The sequence below is a fragment of the Microtus oregoni genome, unplaced genomic scaffold (genome assembly GCF_018167655.1).
Source record: "Microtus oregoni isolate MIOR12 unplaced genomic scaffold, Mior012 000054F_ref0000373, whole genome shotgun sequence".
Taxonomy (NCBI): Eukaryota; Metazoa; Chordata; class Mammalia; order Rodentia; family Cricetidae; genus Microtus; species Microtus oregoni.
Window position 1 is genome coordinate 1,472,476 of NW_024543830.1, and position 25,139 is coordinate 1,497,614.

General features: G+C 47.7%; 2 protein-coding genes across 2 annotated transcripts; one reads left to right on the forward strand and one right to left on the reverse strand.

Annotated features, from left to right (window-relative positions):
* Window positions 1-73: 73 nt before the first annotated feature.
* On the reverse strand, window positions 74-9,244 carry LOC121437790 (ornithine decarboxylase antizyme 3-like). Its single transcript, XM_041637859.1, is given in 8 exon segments — window positions 74-204; window positions 937-1,022; window positions 1,412-1,587; window positions 2,043-2,120; window positions 2,122-2,182; window positions 2,459-2,630; window positions 6,871-6,947; window positions 9,201-9,244. Coding segments are annotated over 8 exon segments (825 nt in total).
* LOC121438055 (39S ribosomal protein L9, mitochondrial) lies at window positions 9,210-13,613 on the forward strand. The gene is made up of 7 exons (XM_041638264.1): window positions 9,210-9,386; window positions 9,521-9,677; window positions 10,115-10,239; window positions 10,388-10,438; window positions 12,165-12,266; window positions 12,949-13,032; window positions 13,152-13,613. The coding sequence occupies exons 1-7, from the start codon at window positions 9,243-9,245 to the stop codon at window positions 13,284-13,286; spliced, it is 798 nt and encodes a 265-aa protein (XP_041494198.1). The 5' UTR covers window positions 9,210-9,242; the 3' UTR covers window positions 13,287-13,613.
* The last annotated feature ends 11,526 nt before the right edge of the window (window positions 13,614-25,139 follow it).

The window sequence follows — 25,139 nt, forward strand, 5'->3', positions numbered from 1 at the left end:
GGGCCCCAGAGTCCCGTGTGTTGAGGTTTCCGGCCTCTCACAGAGATGGTATAAACATGTTTAGGGAGGCTCACTAGCCAGGCTGGCCAAGGTCCCTTTCAAGGGGATACACCATAAAGATGACATTATCCCAGGGAGGGAGGGCAGGATGATCTGGTCTGACCACCTCAAAGCCCATGTAGCTAAAGGCTCGCAGGAGGGCACCTGTAGAAGAGAAGAGAACAAGATATTAGAACATCCACTGAGGCTCAGCCCATGGAAAGTAGTGTAGTGCAGGCTTGGGTGTACTTGGGCATGATACAGATGCAGGCCTACCCTGCCTTAGTATTCACTTTAACATTTGAGTTGACCTTTCAGATCTCCAGTTTACCCATTTGTAAACTGGGAATGAGAACCTTCAAAGATTTAAAATGTGATTATCAAGCACTTAGTGCAATGATGGCATTCTAAGCTCTAAAATGGTGACTATTGTTGCTTGCAATCAGCGGCAAACAGCTTTTTTTGTTTTGTTTTTGGCTTTGTTTTAAGATCTCACCATTTAACCAATCTGACCTTGAATGTGGAATTCTCCTGCCCTAGATTTCCAAATACTAGGATCACAGGCTTGTTCCATCTTGTCTTATACCCAACAGAGTATAAATTCTCTGAAAGATGCGCAGTGATATATTACATCTGCTTAAATATGTTCCTGTCCTACTGTGAAGGCTCGATACATTTTCTTGACCTCCTTTGTCAGTTTACCGCATTCCTTAAATGGATTCTGTGTAATTTCTCCAGTGCTCCCAGGCTCGTGCCTGATACCACCTGCAGGGACTTCTTATTAGTCCAGTTGTGATGGGACAGAATAGAATGTTGTGTGCCTTAATTTCCTTTGCAATAGAAGTGGGGACAGGGGGTGCTGAAATGCCAGACTCATCCAAAGACGCCTAAACACACCTCTGTCCTTCCGATCATTGTGGAAGTTCACAAACACAGAGTCCACATTGGTCTTCTCCTCCACATACTCCAATGTTGCTGTCAAGCTAGAGGCCAGAAAGAAAGTTAATACTTGGCTAACTTTATCTAGGAAGTCAGCAGGAGAAATACCGGTGAGGATTTCTCTACCTACTGAAACTAGAAAAGGAAAAGTTGCTGAAGGAGCTTGGCTTTTCTCTGAAGCCAAGGGATTCCAATACAGAAGGGGGTCATGAAGGAAAGGACTGCTGAGTAGCAAAATTATTCAACTATTTGAATCCTACTTTAATGTTCCTGAGTCTGAGTCCAGCAACCATCCCTCAACCTAAAATTATTCCTTAAACCCCAAGATCTTATCTGTGTGCTGTGTGTCTGATCCAGCTCCTAAGTCACTGTGACATGATGAACGGTGGAACAGAGTACCCCATCCCTTCCCCACACCCATCCAGTTCCTCACCTTTCTCGGTTGCCTTGATCCAAAGCCTGATGTGGGATATCCAGGAAGAGTCGGTGGTCACACAGAAGGCCGTGCCAGTGAGCAGAAGAATGGGGGGTGAGGCGGAAGTGGAAGTCTAACTGAACTGGGTCTTGGTGAAGCAGGGGCTCAGTTGATAGCACTGTCAGGTTCCCAGCCTGGAAAAGAAATGAGACTGAAGTAGCAATCTGCTCATTGAGTCTTCAAGTCACATCTAGGGTGTTATCTTGCTCATGCTATATCTCCAGCCCCACTTTTATTTACTTACTTTTTTTGTAAGGTTGGGGAATAAGATCTTGCTGAGTCACTGAAGCTAGCCTCGTACTCACTCTGTGTCCTCTGCAGCCCTTTCAAGAAGCTGGGATTTTAGCTTTCACTGCCAGGCCTCTCTCTAAACTACTTCATGTCCCAAGACTCACTATAATCTGCTATACATTTGTTCCTGCTTCTTTTCCCATCCTGCTCTTGGCTCCCAGCTATAGGAATCCATCTAGAAAGAAGTAGATTTTACAGTGTGCTCAGGGGTCTACCTACGTCTAGTTTTCATGACTATCAGTGTTCCCTCCTCAACAAAGCCATTACAGCAATCACATCACCGGTGCAATGTACTTACTGAATACAGTTCTTTAAGCTGGCTGTGGTCTTTTTCCTGCTCAGCGCTTCTGCCCACCTGGAGGCCTCCTAAGGACTCAGGAGCACTGGAGGCAGCAATGGGGCCGAAGCGTCAGGTCCTCCTGTTCTTTGTAAGTGATGCTTGTTTGGGAAAGAGAGACCCAAATTAGTTTACCTCAGAGCCTGGGGTGAAGACATAAACTGAGAAGGTAACTTCCTGACTTCAGCTATACAGGACCAGCCTTCCACACTGTCTCGTGGATCACCTATGGAACATCTTATTTTTCCAGGCCAACCAAATAGAAAAATTGTACAAGTCCATTTGAGGCTTCTACCCTGCCTTTTATAAGAATCTCTCGACTTGTTTTCTTTTCCTTACACTGTATGTAAACCACAGTGACAGATGGAAACAAGTACCTTCTGTAACAACAAGGCAGCATCTTCTCCCGGAGGGTGATTCGGTATTTGTAGCAGTAGAGGTAATAGGCGTATGGTGACCAGAAGGGATAGAGGTAGTTCCGTGCTTTTCCCCTCTTGATATAAGAAAGGGAGTAGAGAGAGGGGCGGGACCTGTTACAAGGCAGTTTCACTGTTCAGTGCCTCCCTGCGGCAAAGTGAGGGTCAGAGGGCGAGGGGCAGGACTTCAGGCAGCCCTGTCATTGTGACCTGGCAGGCACTATGACATAGACAAGAGGCCGGTGCTTATGTCACCTCAGTTTCAGCCCGCCCTGTCCCATCAGCCAGGGCTCGTGTTCAGATGCTGGACACTTGACAGCTGTATAGGTAGTTAAAGAGCCTTTCAAACTTATGTCCTAATTGACACATAACCCTGCCTGAGCCCTGGTTCCCACCACCCTGACCCCCCCATGGACCATTTCTAAATTCAGCAACTACAGAGTTGGTGTCTGATGCCACAGTAAGCTTCCAAGACCCTGCTCCCACACTCGCCTCATTAGTAGTTGTTTTGAAATTCTTTTTCTTATTATCACTCTCTGTAGCACAGAAATACTACAAATTGCAGAACTTTCTCTGTTATCTTTATAGGTTAGAAATCCCAAATTAAATACCTCTACGGAACTGTAATGCTACATATCCTTTTGTTGTTGGTGGTGTTGGTGGTGGTGGTGGTTTTTTGAGAAGAGTTTCCCTGTGTAACAGCCCTGGCTGTCCTGGAACTGACTTTGTAGACCAGGCTGACCTCGAACTCAGAGATCTGCCTCTCCCTCCCTAGTTCTGGGATTAAAGGCATGTGCCACCACCCAGCAAATGCTTATCCTTAATCCTGGCAATCAAGAGGCAGAGATGGTAGGATTGCTCAACATCTGGGATCAGCCTGGCTTGCAGTAGCAACGTTCTGACTGGACAGAGCTACATAGCAACACCCTGTTTCAAACACACACACACAGAGACACAGCCGATGGAAACTGGTGAAGTTACAGAGCAGATATTAAAATGGTAGAAAGCTCACACCAACATAACAGCACTAAGTTACTGTGCCAGAACACAGATTAGGTGCTAATTCAAAACGTCAAGAGGATCAAGCCAGGTGTGCTGGCACACCTTTAGTGTCAGCATTTGGGAAGCAGAAGTGGGCAGGATCTTTTGAGTTCCCAATCACAGCTATGCTCTGAGACCCTATCCCAAAAAAAAAAAAATTGGGAGTTGGACTATGCAGCAACGTTTCAGAACAGGTGGTTCAAGTAGGCCTCACTAAAAAGATGATTAGGAGCTGGAGAGGTGGCTCAGCGGTTAAGAATACTGTACTGGCTGCTCTTCCAAAGGACCCAGGTTCAATTCCCAGCACCCATATGGCATCTTACAACTGTCTGTAACTCCAAGATCTGATACCCTCACACAAACATACATGCAGGCAAAACACCAATGCATATAAAATAAATAAATAAATACTTTTTTAAAAAGATGATTAATCAAAGATGGATGGAGTTAACATTGTTAAGCAATCAAACATGGTGGGGCACATCTTTAGTCCCAGAACTCAGGAAGCAGAGGCAGACAGATGACTCAGTGTGTAGGGACACTTGCTGCACATGTGTAAGGGCCTGAGTTTGAAAAGCTGGAGCTGGTCACATGCCTAGAACTGCAGTGCTGTGGAGTAGAGATAGAAGGTAGCGGGGCTTGCCAACACCAACCAGCTTCCGGTTCCCTGGAAGACCCTGCTTCCAGGGAATACAGCAGAGCAGGACGCCTGAACTCCTCTTTCGGCCTCTTCACACAGAAACAGACTCACAGTCAACCAAATCAATTCAGTATGTGCACAAGTGAGCTAGCGAGTGAGCTCTCTCCCTCCCTTTTTCTCTCCTCCTCCCCCCTCTCTCTCCTCTCTTCTCTCTCACCTTCCCACTCTCTCCTCCCTTTCCCTCTCTCTCCCCCTCCCTCCTCTCACATACATGCGTGCGCACACACACACACTTAAAAAAAAAAAAAGTCCCTTTCCCTTTAATAACCAACTGCGCTTCCTCTTGAACCCATAAAAGAAAGCCCTAAACAGTCACTGGCACTCTTGAGCTGTCTTCTTGCTCAGGACCTAGCTCCTTGTAGTATTGCTAATCTGGGCTTTTACTTTACCTCTGAATAAGGTTTTTGTGCTTTTTTTTATTCTTTGAACAAAATGCAAAAAAAAAAAAACCTGGAAACACTGGGACTCTAGAGCAACCCCTCCCTAATAACATACTCGGTAACCCCAACCAGAAGGGAAGAGAATGAATCCTCGTCTGTCTCACTGATGCAAATCTCCCTCATACATGCTCCAGTCCCTTTCTGGTCTGCCTGTGGCTGTGCATGGTCGCTGGCAGAGAGCCATCACCCTTCGGCCTCCTCCCTTGTTGGGCTGGTGAGGAACAGGTAGCTGTGGCAGGAAGGCCTCAGCTGTTTCACCGGGACAGCAAAGGAGAGAAAGAAGTGGGTGTGATGGGCACCGTCCTAGCCAGGCTTGAAACAGGCTCACAGTCAACCAAACCAATTCAGTACGATTTTGAAGCAGAATACAGATATAAAGACATAGACTCTCCTACCTCATTCCAATACTTTTTGTTCCCTGAAGTGAAACCAAAATGTGTTACCACTTGAATTCTATTTATTTATTTATTATTTATTTATTTCAAATGGTTTCACTATATACTATGTAGCTCTGGCTTGGCTGCCCTGGGACTCACAGAGCTCCTCCTGCTCTGCCTTCCGAGTGTGGGATTAAAGGCGTGTGCCACCACATCTGGTCCACCACTTGGATTGTTTTCAATTATGTGTATGTCTGGGTGTGTGGAAGTCACAGGACAGCGTTTCCAGGAGTCTCTTCTTTCATCTTGCTTTTGAAACAATCTCTCTCGTGTTATTTCTGCCGCCACAATATGAACTTGAGCTTCTGGTCAGTTCTGTCTCTCTCTCTCATCTCAGCATAGGAATGCTGCGGCTGGGATTACAAACAGCCAACTTCCATCTGGCTCTCCTGGGTTTTGTGTGTTGTGGGACTCTAACCTGGGCTGTTAGGGTGGCACAGTGCTTTCCTACTAACTCGCCTTTCCAGCTCTGCCACTTAGATTTTTAAAACCTTTTCTTCTTTCCTTTTGCCTTTTTTTCCTCTCTCTTTTTCCGCTCACCTTTTCTTTGGTCTCATTTCTGTCTGGGTTTCAGAGTGGAACATTATTACAGGAGCTGACCAAGGTAGTGGTGGTGGGGCTTTGATAATTGCTCTCATGGATTGGGGGAGGAGATGGTTCTGCTACTCCTGGATTTCAATAACTGAAAACATAACTTCCTATCTGCCTTTAGCTTTTCATAGACAAACGATGTGCTTCTCTGCAGAGGTAAGCAGAGAAGACAAAGGAAAAGAAACACACTGACATGTCAGTGAGGCCATGGCTTGCGTGGTTCCAGCCATGACAGCCTCTCCTCCAGCTCAAGCAGGAAGCCAGCCTATGTGTCAGCACCTTTCCCAAGAAGCTCTCCGGCTAATAAAAGAAAAGGTAGAATACATGGGGTTTCCTGATGGCCTGTGAGATCAAAAAAGAAAAACCCTGTTCTCAGGACTCAGAGGACCAGAGGTGAATCTGAAATGAAAGCCTCCTCCTAGGTTTCATGGTATGGGAAGGTGCCACGCAAGCTTCCAAAGGAGGGAGGTAACTGATAATTCTACCCACTGTGATGCCTACAAATCATAACAGTGGCCAACATGTCATACATATGTTGAAGGTAACCAACAACTCTCTAATCATACTTAAAGTCTTCTCAACAAGAGGGAAATCATACCTGGTACTGAAACCCAGCCTTCCCAGGGCTAGTGAGGTCGTGAATCTTGGAGAACCTGTATCCTCCTCCTTACTAAATCAGCACAATCTCTAGCTATGTTCTAATTCTACTTTATTCTCACATCCACAGAGAAGTGTAATTCTTGGTTCTCATCAAGGATCTCTGTAACAGGTAGACATCATTCCAGAAAACCACAACCATCAAAATGTAAAGCCCAATTCCAACCGATCCATCTATAACATAACTTCACCTAAAGTTTAAGAAGTGCTGTAGAAGTTCTCAACCTGGAAGGAGCAGGGGTCACAACTCCTTCAGAGTCAAATGACCATTTCACAAGGGTCACATATCATATTTCCATAACAATTCATTACAGTAGTAAAGAAATAATTTTATGATTGGGGGTCACACAATATGAGGAACTGTATTAAAGGAGCGCAGCATTAGGAGGTTGAGAACCTCTGTTGTAGAAGAAGAAGCAGAAATCATAAGAGTCAAAGGAACAAGAAGTTTGCTATAAAATAGTGTCTCCTAGAAATGACAGGGAAGCTCCATCCGCGAAATCTCACTGATGGGACTGCCTAAACAAGACCTGAAGAAGGTTTCCGTGCCCATGAGAAAGGAGAAGGCTCGCAAGGCCTCAGCCCTAGGTGAAGAACAAGAAAGTCTTCCCCGGGGAAGGGCACACCAGTTGTTAGCCAGAACCAAATGGCCAGCTCTGAAAACATACACATACAAGTAACATTATACAGACTGAGCAGGCTACACTTACATATATAAACACACACATATAAATAACAACAAACGAGGGGAAAGAAGCCTTGAATTTGAGAAAGCAAGAGCAAGGAAAGGTACATGGGAGGGGGTCAGAGGGAGGAAGAGAAGGGAGAAACAACATCGTCTCAAAACAATAAGGTGAATGTAACCGTTAGCACCAAATGTTATGAAAAAAATTAAAAATGCTGCAGGATCCCAGGCAGTAGCAGGCAGCAGAAATGCTGTAGGTCCCCAAATGGTGGTAGCGGGCCATGTGGCGGCAGGCAGGGGGCCCTGAGAGCAGCCAGTACCAGGCAGAGATGGCTGCCCGAGCAGTATCTGGTCCCAGGCAGGGAGACAACACAGCGGGTTGGCAGGAGACAGAGACATGAATAGGCACGATATGCAGAATGAGGTTGAATATTTATTAGGGGGGTTATGGTGGGAGAAGGGGAGAAGAGCTGAGAGAGAAAGACGAGAGAGGAGAGAGGGGAGGGGAGAAAGGGGAGGGGAGGGGAGAGAAGAGGGAAGGAGAGGGGAGAGGAGGGAAGAGGGAAGGAGAGGGGAGGGGAGGGAGGAAGGGGAGGGAGGTGGAGAGAGACAGAAAAGGGGGAAGGGAAGAAGTGGGAAGAGAGGCAGAAGCGAAGCTGCCTCTCCAAGAGGAAGACAGAAGAGAGCAAGCTCAGGCCGGAAGCTAAAGATCAGTCTGCCTCAGCGGATGGAGGAGAGAGTGGGCGTGGCTTGTCTCTTAAAGAGACAACACAATCATTACAGTAATAAAAAATATGTGTCGAAAAACAAAGCAAACAACAAAATGGCGTTATTGACTGAAATGGAAAGTCTGCCTGTAGAGTAGCTTGGGAAGAAAAGGGTATAAACTGCTTAACTTTAAAATGTCTGTTTGAGCCGGGTGGTGGTGGCGCACGCCTTTAATCCCAGCACTCGGGAGGCAGAGACAGGCAGATCTCTGTGAGTTCGAGATCAGCCTGGTCTACAAGAGCTAGTTCTAGAACAGGCTCCAAAGCCACAGAGAAACCTTGTCTCAAAAAACAAAAACAAAACAAAAGTCTGTTTGACATCTAAGAGAGTAAGAAGATGCTGGGTATCATTCCTATGTGAAATTTGTAGGCAGTCTAGGATAGAAATTTAAACTTCACTGATATATAATTAACAGCCATAAGATGAACCAGGGACGTCAAGAGAGCGGATACTTAGAAGAGTGCTACCATACACTTAGTGTGTGTGGAGGGGGGAGATTGTTGCCCTGGAAACCAAGGAGATGCATGTAGGTCAGTCTGCTTAAGGGCACATGCAATGAAGCATAGTGTCTCTTTCCACAGACTATAGACCCTCTTTCGTCCCGTTTTTATAATCTATCCAGAACAAAGACTCCACAGAAGGAATTGTGTGTGCCTTACAGTAGTTTCTTTTTCTCTGTAGTTTATGTCTCCTGCAATATTAGCTAAAATACTATAATGTAACAATATCAGGGAGAGTCAGCAGAGCTTTTAGATGATCCCACCCTTTAGATACTCAAAGGAAAATTGATAGGGGCATCCATATTTTTTTACTTATTTTTTTTTTCTTTTTCGAGACAGGGTTTCTCTGTGGCTTTGGAGCCTACCCTGGAACTAGCTCTGTAGACCAGGCTGGGGTCGAATTCACAGAGATCCGCCTGCCTCTGCCTCCCGAGTGCTGGGATTAAAGGCGTGCGCCACCATCACCCGGCTCATATTCTTTTAGTGTTCAGAAATTATAACGTCAAAATTACAAATGATCTCAGCAAGTAGAACTAAATCCATTTTTATTGTTATCATTAATTATTATTATTAAATTATTTTTGTTGATCTCGCTGGCCCAGAGTTCGGTGTAAATCAGGTTAGCCTGGAAACTATCCTGTAGGAAGATTACAGGCAGGCACCACCGCGCCCCCTATGCCTCCTTTTTAGGTGAAGCTCAAGAAAAGGTGCTTTCTTTTGTCAGTCCGCTTAATGCTCATTGCATTATCTGTGGAGAGAGGTGACGAAAATAAACAGCAGGTTTCCCGACTCTCCTGTCACCGTCCCATTCCGGGTTCCCGGGTCTCAGCAGAGCCTCCAGCCCTGCAGCTCAGGCGCGCCGCGGGCAGCCCAGAGGCCCCGACTGCGCCTGCGCGGGGCCCTTCCTCCGTCTCCGCGCCGGAGTCATGGCCGCCTCCGTGGCTATCCGGGGTCGGGCCCTGCTGTGGGCTGGCGCTGCTTGGCTGCGGCAGCGAGGCGTCGGGGAGCTACTCCGGGCGCGAATGGAAGGGGGCACCCCGGGACGTGACTTCAGTCTATCTCATTACCGGGTGAGGGCCGACTGGGGCTTGGGAACGGATTGAGAGCAGCAGGGGCCGCTCCGTGGGGTGGCTGGAGGGCTCTCCTTGGGATGCGGGTGGCGGGTGTTCCTGGACGCTCGCTCACCCCAGCCCTCGGCCGCCAGAGCACGGTCATCGTGGAGCGCTGGTGGAAGGTGCCGCTGGCCGGGGAGGGCCGGAAGCCGCTCCTGCACCGGCGGCACCGCGTGTATAAGCTGCTGGAGGACACCAAACACCGGCCCAAAGACCCCCTGGAGCTCATCCTCACGCAGTCCGTGGACGGTAAGCCTGGACCCGGGATTGCTGCAGTATAACGTTAGCTCTTCCCGCCTCTCGTTTGTTTGCCTTGTGTTTACTACTTAGTGGCTGGGGGGGGGGGGGGGGGGAGTAACGAAATTACTGTGATTTAAATAGTGACCTCCGGCACGGAAAATTAAAACGCGTGTCCAACACTGTTGGCTGTGAAGGGAGAACCCAACAGTTTGCATCACAAATAATGAAATCCTTTGATTGAACAACTCAGTCTACACCAGTTTTTAAACTAGACGTGTGGCAAGTGTAGTTCCTAATAAATGTATGGTGTGAGCGTGTGCGTAGGCCAGAGGCTAGAGCCATTGCCTCCCCTTGGTACTAAGGTTACGGACCATGTCCAAACTCAGGTCCTTTGTGTGACTAGGAACTCCTGCAGACTTTTTATCTGTTCCTGTTCTCATTGGCAGAAATTGGAGTGCGGGGTGATCTAGTCTTGGTGAAGAAGTCTGTGGGTCGCAATAAACTCCTTTCTCAGGGACTGGCTGTGTATGCATCCCCTGAAAACAAGAAGTTGTTTGAAGAGGAGAAATTGGTGAGCTCAAAGGATTTGGAGGAATAAAACTTGAAGGTTCTTGCTGGGGATGTCTTCTTCCAGTGGGGAACTGGAGTAAGCCCGGTGTAGTCGGACTGTTACTACTCAATGTGGGCTCATTTCTTCTACTTGGTTTTGTCTTTTGTAGCTGCGACAAGAAGGCAAACTGGAGAAGATCCAGACGAAGGCAGGAGAGGCAGTGAGTAGGGAGTTGTTACTGTCTCTTACAGCCGTCGCCAACCTCCTGAGAGCCTCTTCACTGTTCCACACGGGATGAAAGCAAGAGTGTCCTGGCCGTCCTGGAACTCACTCTATAGGCCAGGCTGGCCCCAAACTCATATCTGCCTGCCTCCCCCTCCTGAGTGCTGGGATTAAAGGCTTTTTTTCTTTTCTTTTTTTTTTAGAAAAAATGTGCCAAATTTTTAATTTGTTAATTTCTTGCATTAGAAGTACAACATTTGAAGACATCTTTGTCCTGGGATTTTTTTTTTTTTTTTTTTTTTGCCAAAAGTGCAGTAGCTTTTGAGGGAATCACCAGTCTGGGAATCAGGATCTGTGGGAAAGTATAAGGTGAGGACTCGGCCTTTTGGGAGCACATACAGACAAGAGAATATAGAGGCATGAGAAGGTAAACAGTAAACTACAGACATTAAAGCAGGCAGCAAGTGGATTCTAGGGGGACTGGAGTTACTGGGGGGAGGGAAACTTTTTTTCCATACATAATATTAAATTAGGCCTTTTCAAATTAGTAGGTTTGGACAAACTAGGAAATATGTGAATTTTTAAGGTACATTTGTTGGGGTGGGAGGCAAACTGGCCTTGAATTCTGTGTATGACCAAGGGCAGCCAGACCTAATCCTCCTTCCTCTTCCCTTCAGTTGGTAGGCTACAGATGTGTGCTTGTGATTGGCTGATAGCTAGGCAGGACTTTCAGGGCAGAGAGAATGCTGGGAATGAGGGTGGAGTTTTCGAGCCAGATAAAGAAGCAGCAGCATGGGAGGCTCACAGATGAGGTAAATGAGCCTGGGGCAGCACACAGGTTAATAGAGATGGTTTGTTTAAATTGTAAGAGCTCACCAGGGCTTACATTTATCATTAGTAATGTCTCTGAGTGGTTATTTGGGTAGCTGCTGGGACACAGAGAAACTCCACCTATACAGACGTGTACCACAAATGGATGCTGGGATCACACTCGTATGTATGTTAGGCACACATCTATCAACAGCTCTAGGGTGTATTTTTAAATGAGGATAGCACAGTCTGCCTGAAGTAGAAATATGTATAGTGTAGTATTAGAAAATATATAACTGGAAAGAGGGTTGGGACAAGATGTACAAAAATAGCTTGACTCTTGAAGTAGTTTATACAAATAATCATTTTATAATTAGGAAAAGCAGTGATGGAGTGTGAAAGACTTGAAATTCCATAAATGTCAAGTTAAAAGTCACTGCATCCCAAAATATACCAGGAGCCTTCCTAGATGACCCTAAGGTTATTATGTTCATGTGTGTGGGGTCAGGGCACATGTGCAGTCCAGGGGACAGCTCTCATGAGTCAGTTCTCTCTTTCCTCTGTGTGGACCCTGGGGTCAGACTCAGGTCATGGTCCCTGGCAGCAGGCACTTTTACCCTCCGAGCCATTTTTGCCAGCCCTAAGCCCTAGTTTAATGCAGACTATTTCTCTTTGCCTAAAAACAGCAAGGTATGGATGAAATCCCCTATGAAGTCTTGGAAAGTATCTTTTTTCTATATCAGAGTTGAGAAAAAAGGATGTTCTAGGTTTGTTTATTTGTTTTCCCCCATGGGTGTTTTGTTTTCACCTGTCCTAGCTGCAGGGCAGAAATGATGAGCTTTTCCTGAAGTCCCAGAGCTGTGACTCTGGCTCTGACTTCTGCTGACACAGCCCTGATTTATGATTCTTTTTAGACAGTGAAATTTCTGAGAAGCTGTCATCTAGAGGTGGGAATGAAGAACAACGTCAAATGGGAACTGAACCCTGAGATAGTTGCCCGCCATTTCTTCAAGAATGTGAGTGCTCCCAAACTTCAGTGTCCCCTTGGGTCAGAGCCACCCCTAGACAGACCCAGGATTGAACCCTTTCCTATAAAATGGTTTTCCCAGCTAGAGTTGGGAATTAATTACTCTTGGTTGATTTGCAGGGAGAAAAGAGGAATGTAGCTAGGAAGTAAAGTAGTTACAGATTTAAAGACTAATAGGAAAAAGCAATTTATTTTATCTCTAGCTAGGAGGAGCCTGGGGATATGTGACTTACTAGAGAATTGTTACTTTTGTGTAGAAAGCAGTGTTGGTCTCAAGACCTGTTCTGTTTGTAATGTTTATAAACTTGCCACCTTTGCTGAGAAAGACTGAGCCTGTCTGCTGTCATCTTCATCTGTGGGCTTTTGTTCCCTCCCAAGGTCAGCCAGAATCATTTCCCCAGATGTGGGGAACTGTGCAGGTTACCTGAAGGCTGAAGTTGAAGGGTTTATCTCAGCGGTTCTCAGCCTGAGAGTCGTGACCTCCAGAGGATACCCTGCATATCAAATATTTACATTACGATTCATAACAGTAGCAAAATTACAGCTATGAGTAGCAACAGAATAATGTTATGGTTGGGGGTCACCACAACGTGAGGGACTTTATTAGAGGGTCGCAGCATTAGGAAGGTTGAGAACCGCTGGTTTATCTGGTGGTTGGTTCTACTTTCCAGCTTGGTGTTGTGGTTGCCCCGCATGCTCTGAAGTTACCCGAGGAGCCTGTCACGCGGTGGGGCGAGTACTGGTGTGACGTGACCGTGAGTTTCAGGGATTCTCTTCTTTTGATTGGGAGAAGAGTCAGCATGAGAAGCTGATCGGGTGGTGTCGATTCTGCCTGACTGATCTCTGGCTATTCCTCTTTTTAATGTGTGTTCAGGTAAATGGACTCGACACTGTAAGAGTTCCTATGTCCGTAGTGCTCTTTCAGAAGCCCAAAACCAAAAGATACAAGCGGTGGTTAGCCCAGCAGGCTGCCAAGAGCGTGGCCACCACCAGCTCCCAGGCAGCCTGAATGTCCTCTGCCTCCAAGACGAAGCAGGCCAGCACATGAGGCTGTCCCAGCCCTGAGCAAGCATGGATCCTAGAGAACGTGGACTCAGCAGACTGGACATGTAAGGCTCGCTGTGCTTGTCACCTCTGCCGTCGGCGGTCACCACGGCCATCTCTGCAGGCAGTAGATGTCATAAATGAATATCAGCGAACTGCAACAGTCTTCTTAGCCCTTCCTTCCATTGGAGAGTCTTTGGGAACCAGTGAAGGGCTGAGCCATTGTGCCGAAAATGGCTGTGTTCTCATCCAGACTGTGTCTCATGCAGAAATAAAGAGTCGTTTAACTGGACTTGAGTTGGTGTGAGCAGGATATCCAGGTAAGGTGTCCTGCACCATGGAGGAAAGTGTGGTCACTGTATCCTGTGGTTGCCCTGAGCAGACTGCTGTAGCCAATCATGTTTGCTCTTAGAACTTTCTGTCTCCGTGTGAGTGAGGCAGTGAATTTCATGAAGATCTGAATCAGGCCTAAGGATGATTGGTGGGGAAAGTGGAGTTGGATTAAAGAAGCTTAAAAGAGGGGCTGGAGAGATGGCTCAGTGATTAAGAGCACTGCCTGCTCTTCCAGAGGTCCTGAGTTCAATTCCCAGCAACCACATGGTGGCTCACAACCATCTGTAATGAGATCTGGCGCCCTCTTCCGGAGTGTGGGCATACACGGAGGCAGAATGTTGTATATAATAAATAAATAAATCTTTAAGAAAAAAAAAAGAAGCTTAAAAGAAGAAAGAACTTCTGTATAAATTTCTTAACCAGCTTCTGACATTTCATAAAGAAGCCCTGACTTCCAGACCAAAGATAAGCCTAAGGTCACTCAATAATAGAGCCCACCTGCTTCTGCCCCCCCAAGTGCGTAATTAATGCCGTGTGCTACCTCCGACCAGCCCCGTACATGGTTTGGTTTGGTTTGGTTTGGACAGGGTTTCTCTGTGTAGAACTGTCTTAGAACTCATTGTCTAGACCAGGCTGGCCTTGAACTCAGAGATCTGCCAGCCTCTGCCTCTGTCTCTTCAGTGCTGGGATTAAAGGCCTGCGCCACCACCCAGCCCCACACACGTTTTTTCAAAGCACTTATTTTCAGTTACTAGTCTCTGCATTAACCTTTGCCCACGACAAAAAGTCTGCCTGGCCAAAGCTGAGAGCAGCATGAGTTTGAGGACTTAAACGTAAGTGAAGGGCTGGAGAGATGGCTTGGCGATCTTAAGAGCACTGCTGCTCTTCCAGAGGTCCTGAGTTAATGCCCAGCAACCACATGGTGGCTCACAACAGTCTAACTCCAGCTCCAGGATATCTGACACCCTCACACAGACATGCATATAGGCAAAACACCAATGCACATAAAAATGAACAAATCATTTTTAAAAAATCAGACACCAAAAAAAAATACTTGTTTTAAGTGTGAAATGACTGTTGAATGCTCATCCCTGAATCGGGTATTCCTATCACTTCATGTAAGACTGGGGAATATCAAGGAGTAAGACAGGATGATTGTAAGACTGGGAGCAGGTGGGCGGGAGGAGTGCTAGAAACTACAGACATGGCATAGCTGTAGTGAATAGCAGTGACTCCTGTTACCTGCACAAAACCTGCACACACGTTTAACCCCAGCACTCGAGGCAGAGGCAGGAGATCTCGCTGACTTTGGAGCCAGCTTGGTCTACGGAAGCAGTTGCAGGTCAGCCAGGGCTATACAGTTAGACCATGTCTCAAAACAGCAAGAAAGTACGAAGGGCTGGAGAGGTGGCTCAGCAGCTGAGAGTGCTGCTCCTGCACTGCCCTTTTCTGCCTTCCAGGCACTGCAGGCGCCTGTAGGCACCTCTACATGTCAGCATTTTTTAAAAGACGGGGCTGGAGAGGTGGCTTACTGGTTAGAGCACTTGTTCTTGCAGAGGACCCAGGTTCAGTTCCCAGCACCCACATGGCAGCTCACAACCACCCATAGCTCCAGCTTCAGGGGATCCGATGCCCTCTTCTGTCTCTGGTCACACAAGGCATGCATATGATGCCCATACATACATGTAAGCAAAACACTTTGTATGGTTATTTTCTTAAAAATAAAAGACATGGAAGTAGACATGATTGGTTGGGGAAAATAAGGGGTTAGTAGTGGGAGAGAGACAAAATGGTAAGGGGGATTACAATCAAAATTTATGGTATCCGTGTATAAAATTGCCCAAAACTTTTAAAACATGTCTTCAAGTGACCTTGCCACAGAATTTCTGAAATTCTGAAGCAGAAACAGGCAACCCAGTAAAGCCAGTGTGGGAGGAGCAAAGTAAACCACCCCGCCTTCTACCCGCTGGTGGAAAAACTGACCTTAATAAAGCCGGCGGGAAAAGAAATGTTTTCCATTTGGCTTCCCACCTGCTTGAGCCGAGGCTTCCCTGTGTGTCTGTTGAACTGAGAGCTACACTGTCAGCTCTCCTGAGCCAAAGCCGAAGCCTCCCTGAATTACACACTATCTTTCCAGGGTCTCCAGAAGGCAAATGGGTCCCACTTGGTGTTATTTTCTATGGGACGGCTCTGGGAAGCATGGGAAAAGCCAGCACTCACATTAAGTGTCATGGAAATGGTAGGACTTCTGAGGGAAGTGGGCCGGCTGCGGTGGATGCCTGTAAGCATCAGGAGACTAGGGCAGGAGGGTTGGAAGTTTGAGAATAGCCTAGGCTACATATTGAGGCTCTGTCTCCAAAAAAGAAAGGGCCAAGCATGGTGTCGTATGCCTCTGATCCTAGCACTCAGTAGGCAGAGGCAGGCAAATATCAGGTGGATCTCCAAGTTTGAGGCCAGCCTGGTCTACAAAGTGAGTTCCAGGACAGCCAGGGCTACACAGAGAAACCCTGCTCAATAACTAAACAAATAAATGTGGGCATATGTACTATTAGCTTTAATTGTCAACACAGCCTAGAGTCTTCTGAGTAGGGGATCTCAGTTGAGGGATTATTGGGTCATCTTGGCCTGTGGGCATTGTCTTGGTTGCTAGTGGATGCAGGAGGATCTAGTCCTCTCTGGGCAGCACCATTCTCTGGGCAGGTGCTTCTGGGCTGTATGGGAAAACTATCTAAATGCAAACCTGTAGATTCCCAGGGTTACTGGCCAGCCAGTCTCGCTGACAGGTGAATCCTAGATTCGGTCAGAAACCCTGATCAAAAAATAAGGTAGAGAATCAATGAGGCAAAGAACCACACTGACCTGTGGTTCTGCGTGTACACACACACACACACACACGAACATGTACCCGCATGCACATATGCACACACAAAGGAAAACTATAGGATGTCAGTCAAAGGTCTCAAAACCTAAATGGAGAGACATTTATCACACCAGTAAAGATGTCTTTGGGGGGGCTGGAGAGAACGCTCATCTGTTAAGAACACTGGCTGCTCTTCCAGAGGACCTGGGTTCAATTCCCAGCACCCACATGGCAGCTCCAATTCCAGTGACTCTGGCACCTTCACACTGACGCATATGTGGGCAAAACAGCAATGCACACAAGAATAAAATCTATTTTTAAAAGATGTCTTAGGGGTTCCCTAAGGGAGTATAACCATTGGTGATGTTCTCTGGCATGCTCTTCTAGTTCCCTCCCTGTTGCCGACCAAAGGCAACCTCAGGGAGGAAATGGCTTATGCAGCGAACAGTCTATCTTTGAGGGAGGTCAGGAGTAACTCAAGCAGAAACCGTGGAGGAAGGCTACTTGCTGACTTACTAGTTACAGATGGTATAACCCTGCTCTCCTCAGTCCTGTGTCCCCGGCTTCCACACCCAACTCTCTTTCCATTCCCAGCCTGCACATGGTACAGTGCTGGCTAAGCTCTCTGGTTTCCCTAAGGTGAGGCGTTCAATCAATATCTGTTTCTCTATACCTATCTGTTTGTCTATCTATCTACCTACCTACATATCTATATCTATCTTATATTTCTCTATATCTTATCTATCTATCTATCTCTCAGTTTTGGGGGACAGGATCTCTTTGTGTAGCCCTGGCTGTCCTGGAACTCATTCTGTAGACCAAACTGGCCTTGAACTCACAGAGATCTGCCTGCCTCTGCCTCCCAAGTGCTGAGATTTGAAAGATCCTCTGGACCCCCCCCCCTTCAGAACCCACAGCTGGCCTGCTCCCATGAGAACATCCTGTTTGTTTGAAAGATTTTCAGGACCTGCAGTCAGCTGTTCCCATGAGAACAGCCTGTTTGCTTGAGACCCTCAGGACCCCCTCAGGACCTGCAGTCAGCTGTTCCCATGAGAACAGCCTGTTTGCTTGAGACCCTCAGGACCTGCAGTCGGCTGTTCCCATGAGAACAGCCTGTTTGCTTGAGACCCTCAGGACCTGCAGTCGGCTGTTCCCATGAGAACAGCCTGTTTGCTTGAGACCCTCAGGACCTGCAGTCGGCTGTTCCCATGAGAACAGCCTGTTTGCTTGAGACCCTCAGGACCTGCAGCTAGCCAGTTCTCATGAGAACATCCCGTTTGCTTAGGAGAACAGGATACCTGTAGTCGGCACATGTGCCAAACTTAGAATGTCAGCAGTTCGCAAAAGGAACAGTCGCCCCTACAGATGTTTCCCTTATCATGCAGCTGTTCTCCTGTCCTGGAAGAGACCAATCACTGCTAGTAACCCTTTGAATAAGCCAATCCAATAAGTTGGAAGACAACCTACAGGTCCCCCCCCCCTTGTGTCTGTGGCTTTTTGCTTTAAAAGATGGACTGTAACAGCTATCATTGTCCTTCATATCCCGAACCTGAAGGACCCTGTCATGACAGAATAAAAATCCTCTTGCTTTTGCATCAATTGTGGCTGTGTGAGTGGTGTCTGAAGCAACTCCTCCCTGACGTTTGGACTTCTAGTCCAACAGATTAAAGGCATGTGCCACCATACCCAGCCTGGCAAGGCCTTTTTTTTTTCTCTTAGGGGGCTCATAACTGGCTTTTGTTTATTTGGGGTTTGCCTTTTTGATTTTTTTATTACATTTATTTGTCCTGTGTGTGAGACAGCACTCAAAGTGCCACATCTGCAAATGTCAAGAGCAGCTTTTAGGAGTCCATTCTCTCCGTGGGGATCCCCAGTGTCCCACTCGGGTGTTCAACTTGGGATAAATTTTAAAAGGAGCATGTGAGGGGTTGGGGAGGCGGCTCAGTCAGTAAGGTCAGTGCACGTGTGAGGGCCTGAGTTTATACCCCCCAGCACCCAGGTAAAAAGCCATGCGCACAAGGTGGAGAAGCGATTAGGGAAGACAACAATGTTGCCCTCTGGCCTCTGTGCACACATGCACACATGTGCATCTGCACACATGTATATTCCCACACAAAAACGGGGAGAGGGAAAGAAGAAAGAACTGTCTTTTCAGGGAGCAGTGGTACCATTACCAAGAACACTTTTGCAGGCCCAAAGGATGAGAGGGAATTTGATGGGAAGCATTGTCAAGTCTGGGCTTCAGGCTCAGTGTTTTGTGTCCTTTATAAGCAGGAGATCTGAGCACCTTTGTAAGGCTGGAGAGAGAGTTCCACAGAGCCCTGTCTTACAGATTTGCCTTTGTAACTTGAGGGCTTCAAACTCTTAGCTTTTAATTGGTGATCAATCACCCTTAGCTTTTATTGTCTTTCTCCAGTGTATTGATTACCTCTAGCCACATCCTTTATGAAACCTGATACATTAATTTCTCAATCTCTCCAGGAGCATTCCCTTTCCCAGGCCCCCATCACCACTCGGCACAGTGAAAGCTGTCACAACCAAAATAAAATGGCGTTGGCACTCACCAGTTCTGCTTCCCACGGCCCTGGGATCCTGGTTGTGGGCAATCTACAGGTGATTCTGCTTTTAAAATTGGCCTGCATGCCTTTCTGTGTACCACATGCCTACCTACCCAGTCCAGGAGAGGGCATCAGATTTCCTGGAACTGGAGTTTCAGGTGGTTGTGAATCCCCATGTGGGTGCTGGGCAGTCCTGGAAAGGGCCCAGCCAGGAACAGTCAGGCACCAAAGGTTTAGCGGCACTTGGAGTTAGCACTTGAAGTTAGTACTGGGGGTAGGTTCTAAAAGGACACCAGGCCTCTACTCCTGATGTTTGGGATTTTTTGTTGTTATTGTTTTTTGTTGTTGTTGTTGTTTGGGTTTTTTGTTTTTTTCGAGACAGGGTTTCTTTGTGTAACAGTAGTAGGGACGAGGGTGGCCTCGAACTCACTGAAATCACTGAGATCTGCCTGACTGCCTCCCAAGTGCTGGGATTAAAGGCATGCATCACCACTACCCAGTCTTGTTTGCTTGTTTGTTTTTACTCCAGAGCTTCTAAATAGGATGGAATTCCTCCATCAGACATCTCACCCTAATTAGCACAGAGTCGCCAGTGAAGGGGACGTGCACACCACAGTGCACACCCAAACCTCTCTTGGTACAGCCGGCAGAACACTGTGACTGTTGTGTTTCATTTTGAAACTGTCCTTCTCTGTCTCCACTCACTGGACTGCGAGTGCCTCGAGGGAAGGGTGTGCCCAGGACTTTGCTGCAGGAGTAGCGGTAAACTTGGTGCTTGATAAATGAAGGGGAAAACAACTCTGCAGGGATGCTCTTCAGCCTTGGGGCTGGAGAGATCTTATTGGTTAAAAGCACTTGCTGCTCTTGCAGAGAAACCAGGTTCAATTCCCAGAACCCACATGACAGTTCACAACTGTCTATAACTTGTAATTCTGAGAAATCCGGTGCCCTCTTCTGGCCTCCGCAGGTACCAGGCACACACATGGTGAACATACACACATACATGCAAAACACTCATACCCATAAAATCAGAACAAATCTTTTTTGGGGGGAAGGAGGAGGAGCAGGGAGCATGTAGGTGCTCACTGAGGCAGCACTGCCAACAAGCGAAACCCTGGATTCTGGTATTTTCTAGGAAACGTTCTACTTCAGAAATCTGAAAATGGGGAACCGGAGAGATGGCTCAGGGATTTAAAAGCACTTGCTGCTCTCACAGAGGAGCTGGGTTCAGTGCCCAGCACCCACACAGTGCCTCACAGCCATCTGTAACTCCAGTCCCAGGAGACCTCACACAAAAATAGAACAATTTTTTCCAGACAGGGTTTCTTTGTGTAGTCTTGGCCGTCCTAGAACTTGCTCTGTAGATCAGGCTGGACTCGAACTCACAGAGATCCGCCTGCCCCTGCCTCCCTTGTGCTGGGATTAAAGGTGTACGTCACCAATGGTGCACATAAGAAGTTCCAGGACAGCCAGAACTACACAGAGAAACCCTGTCTCAAAAACAAATTTTAGAAAGAAACATGAAAAAGTATTTTTATTCCCCACTCTTACCGGATTCCTCCTCTGCTAGACTTCATTCTAGAATGGAATTCTCCTGGTTTCATGGCAATGCCCACAAGAGGGCAGTAGAAACCAGAGCATGAAGACAGGGTGCCCTGGTTTCTAGCTCCTGCCCTCCTTCCACCCCAGACTGTGAGTTCCTTGAGGGAAGAGTGTACCCAAGACTGCATCAGGCATATATAATGAGTCCTGGTCCTCGGTAACTGCATCATCACAGGGATGACAGATAGACTTAGGGAAAATCGTCCCCGAGGATTCTTCTTGCTGCAAATCCAAGTGAGAGCTATGGCCGACTTGGGTGGCTGAGACCCGCAGCACAGAAATCTCCTTAGGTCACTAGGTGACAGAGCTGGGATGCCTGGGCCCCGAATCAGCTCTCTGTTTGTTCCTATCAGATCTGGTCTTAACAGCACTTAGAAGCTCCTAATTCCATAAACCTAGAAGTAAAATAGAGCAGGGGAGATGAAAATAGCAAGGCTCTAGAAGATCCAAGTCTCCCGTTCCAAGAGCCTGCTCTAAATGCTGGCGGTCTTGACAGAGACTCCCTATCCTGGCTAGTTTTACATCCGCTTGACACTAGAGGCGTGTGGGAAGAGAAAATGCCCCACCAGACGACCTGCAGGTAAGGCTGACGTGCTTTTCTTGGTTGAAGATGGATATAAGAGGGTCCAGCTCTCTGTGGATGGTGCCAGGCCTGAGCTGGGGGTCCTGGGTTTTAGAAGCAAGCAGGCTGAGCTTCCCTCCATGGCCTCTGCCATGAGCTCCCACCCTGACTTCCCTTGGTGACAGACTGTGATTGGGCCGTCTAAGCTAAGCAGCCCCTCTGCTCCCCAAGCTGCCTTTGGTCAGAATGTTTTATCGCAACAACAGGAAGTGAACTAAAATACCCTAAATCCTGCCTCCACTCTGGGGTCCAGGGAGTGCAGGCATACGACCCAGCCCTCAGTTATCTCATGTTGGCTTGAGGGTCAAAAGGGGGGGATGTCTCCAGAAAGCCACCCACACGGGCCGTGTGGCACCCTCTCCACACACCCTCATGCTGCAGGGACTGCCAAGCCCACTGTTGACTTCTGCCTTCCCCACTGATGCTCTTCATATTAATTCCTCCCAGGACCCAACCACAAATCCATGCAAACCTGAGCGAGTTCATCCCTCCATTCTGATAGATGCCCCATTGCTTCCCTTCTGTATTTATGAATCAATCATTGCTTCTCCCAGGAAGCAACCCTGGAAGTCTTTATAATACACACTTTCCCTTACATCTAACCTCCATTCCAATCACAAGCCCCATCTCCTCCTCCTAGCCTGGAACTCTGTGTTTGCGCCACTGTGTGGACTAAGATACACCCTGTAGCCCAGTCTTCCATCTGTAAGATGTGTCCGACACTGTTGAGAGGCTGGCCATGGAGGGCTGAGCAGACGCCGCAGGGCTGCCATCACTGGAACCCACAGGTTTGCGTCACAGACATGAATAATCAAATAACAGCGGTGAGAAGCGCTGTGAAGGAAATACAGCAGGCAGTGTGACGAGTGCTGAGTGAGATGCTTTTGTTTCTGAACACTTGTGTGTTTTGCTTGTGTGGACACCCCATGGATGGTGGTTTAAATGACAATGGCCCCCATAGGTCCACAGGGAGTGGCACTATCAGGAGGTGTGGGCTTGTTGGAGGAAGTGTGTCATGGAGGGTGAGCTTGAGGTCTCAGAAGCTCAAGCCAGGCCCAGTGTTGCGTTCTTCCCCCTGCCTTTGGATCTGGAACTCTCGGCTCCCTCTCCAGCATTGTGTCTGCCTGCCCATTGCCATGCTTCCCACCCTGACAATCACGAACTAAACCTTTGAAACTGTAAGCCAGCCCCAATTAAATGTCTTCCTTTATAGGCATTGCTGTGGTCACTGTGTCTCTTCACAGCACTAGAAACGCTATACCATGTGTGCAGTGCCTGAGGAGGCCAGAAGAGGGCACCAGATCCCCTGGAACTGGAGTTACAGAGGGTTTGTGAGCCGCCCTGTGGGTGCTGGGAACAGAACTTAGGTACTCTGCAAGAAGAGCAAGACCTCCCAATCACTGAGCCCTCTTTGTGGCCCCCTGGTTTGGAATGAGAGTGGTCTCATATGGACTGGCCTCTGTACTATCTGAAGAGGACCTTGAACCTTGAACACCTAATCCTCATATCTTTACCTCCCAAGTGATATGTAGATTTTTAATTATTTAAAAATATCTGGGGGCTGGAGAGATGGCTCAGAGGTTAAGAGCATTGCCTGCTCTTCCAAAGGTCCTGAGTTCAATTCCCAGCAACCACATGGTGGCTCACAACCATCTGTAATGATACAAATATCATGGTGAAACCTATTTCTTTGTACAACAACTTAAAAGTCACATAAAATAGGGTGGTTAAGAGCAGTGGCTGCTCTTCCAGAGGACCTGGGTTCAATTCTCAGCACCCACATGGCAGCTCCCAATGTTTGTAACTCCAGTTCCAGGGGATCTGACCCCTTCTTCTGGCATACTCAAGTATCAGGCACACATGTGATACACAGGCATACATGCAGGCAAAACACTTATCCATATAAAAAAAAATAAAATTTTAAAAATGTATTAAATAAAAAACAACAAAGGAGACATTGTCCTCATTTCTATCAGGGATTCCTCCCAAGACTGAGCCAGCATTATAGCAGGCATTCAAGGACATCAAGATCACCATGCTCCCCCATCTTTCCTTTCTTCTCACGGGAATGGGCCCAGGAACATCTAATATGTATGTTTTCTGACCAACGTTTGCTTTGTCTGTTTTTAAGATTTGCTTTTATTGTTTTGTTATTTGGGGGGAAGGGGGTATGTGCACATGAATGGATCAGAGGTGTCACATTGCCCTGACGCTGGACTTACAGACAGTTGTAAGATGCCAGATAAGGGAGCTGGGAATTAAACTCAGGTCCTTGGGACCAGTAGTATGTGCTCGAAACCAGTTTTGTTTGTTTGAGATGGGACCACATGCAATAGTCTGCGCTGGCCTGGAATTCATAGCAATTATCATGCTCCATCATTCTGAGTGCCGAGATTATAGAGGCGAGCCGCCGCACCAGACGGCACACATGAGGACCAAAGGACAGCTTCCAGGTGTGAGCCGCCGCACCAGACGGCACACGTGACACACACGAGGACCAGAGGACAGCTTCCAGTGTGAGCCGCCGCACCAGACGGCACAGGCGAGGATCAGAGGACAGCTTCCGGTGTGAGCCGCCACACCAGACGGCACACACGAGGACCAGAGGACAGCTTCCGGTGTGAGCCGCCACAGCAGACGGCACACGTGACACACGCGAGGACCAGAGGACAGCTTCCGGTGCTGTTCTTGAGCCACTGCCCACTGTTATTTACCTCACTTTGTTTTTGTTTTTGAAACAGGGTCTTTCATTGGCCTGGGACCCATCTACGGGGCCAGGCTGGCTCACCCAGGAACCCACAGCCTCTGCTTCCCCAGTTCTGAAATCACACACACACACACACCGCCACACCTGGACTCTTTGTTTAATGTGGGCTCTGGGGCTTGAACTCAGTTCCTCCACCTTAGAAAGCAAGCATTTTGCTTTCTCCCCAGGCCCCTTTTTTTGTACTTCCTAAGCAAGGACAGCTCTGTCCATGCCAGAGACGCTGAAGTCTAATTCTGAAGCACAGAAGGAACTCCTCTAAAGCCGGGGCAGTGAGCAGCAAATGCCCACAGGCCCAGCACCTTCAGAGCCATGGCTGAGGCAGGAGAATCATGGAAAATTCGAGGACAGTCTAGGCTACAGAGTGGGACCCTACTTAAAACAAAAACGAATCAACCTCCTGAGGGTTCCAGTTCATAACTTATGTGGTTTCTGGGTCTTCCTGTTCTGTCGCCCTTTTTAACCAATGCAAGTGAGGACAGCTAGGAGCAAGGGATACAAATAACACTCAGCCTGTGTTTCTGTTGCCATGGTGATGTTGACACGTGAAACTCACGTGAGCTCCTTTATACAGTGAAGCCGTTTGATTGCAGAGGCCAAAGAGTGAGGTCACAAACCTGAAAGGTATACACACACACAGAGAGAGAGAGAGAGAGGGAGGGAGAGAGAGAGAGAGAGAGAGAGAGAGAGAGAGAGACATACACACACACAGAGACACGGGGTGGGGGCTAACTGTGCAAAGGGCTTCATGCCACCACCTGAGCTGTCTTGCTGTCTCTTATCCAGATATCAAATAGATGACCAGCTTGCTCCTAGAGCTCCCAAGAACAAAGTCCTCCCCCTCCCCAGAGGCCTGTCAGGTGTATGTTTTGCAATATTCATGGCCCCTCTTGAGTTCTCACCGTCCGTCCTTCTGGCTGGAGCGAACAGTTCCTGCCACTCCCAACCCCAGGCCACCTCAGGGAGAAAAGGAGAAAGGCAAGAACAGCAGGCCCCACACACTGCACCCTCCTCCCCATGGCGCCCTCCTCCTCTTCCTCCTCCTCCTCTGGCCAAATGAAGGTAAGAGAGAGAGCGCG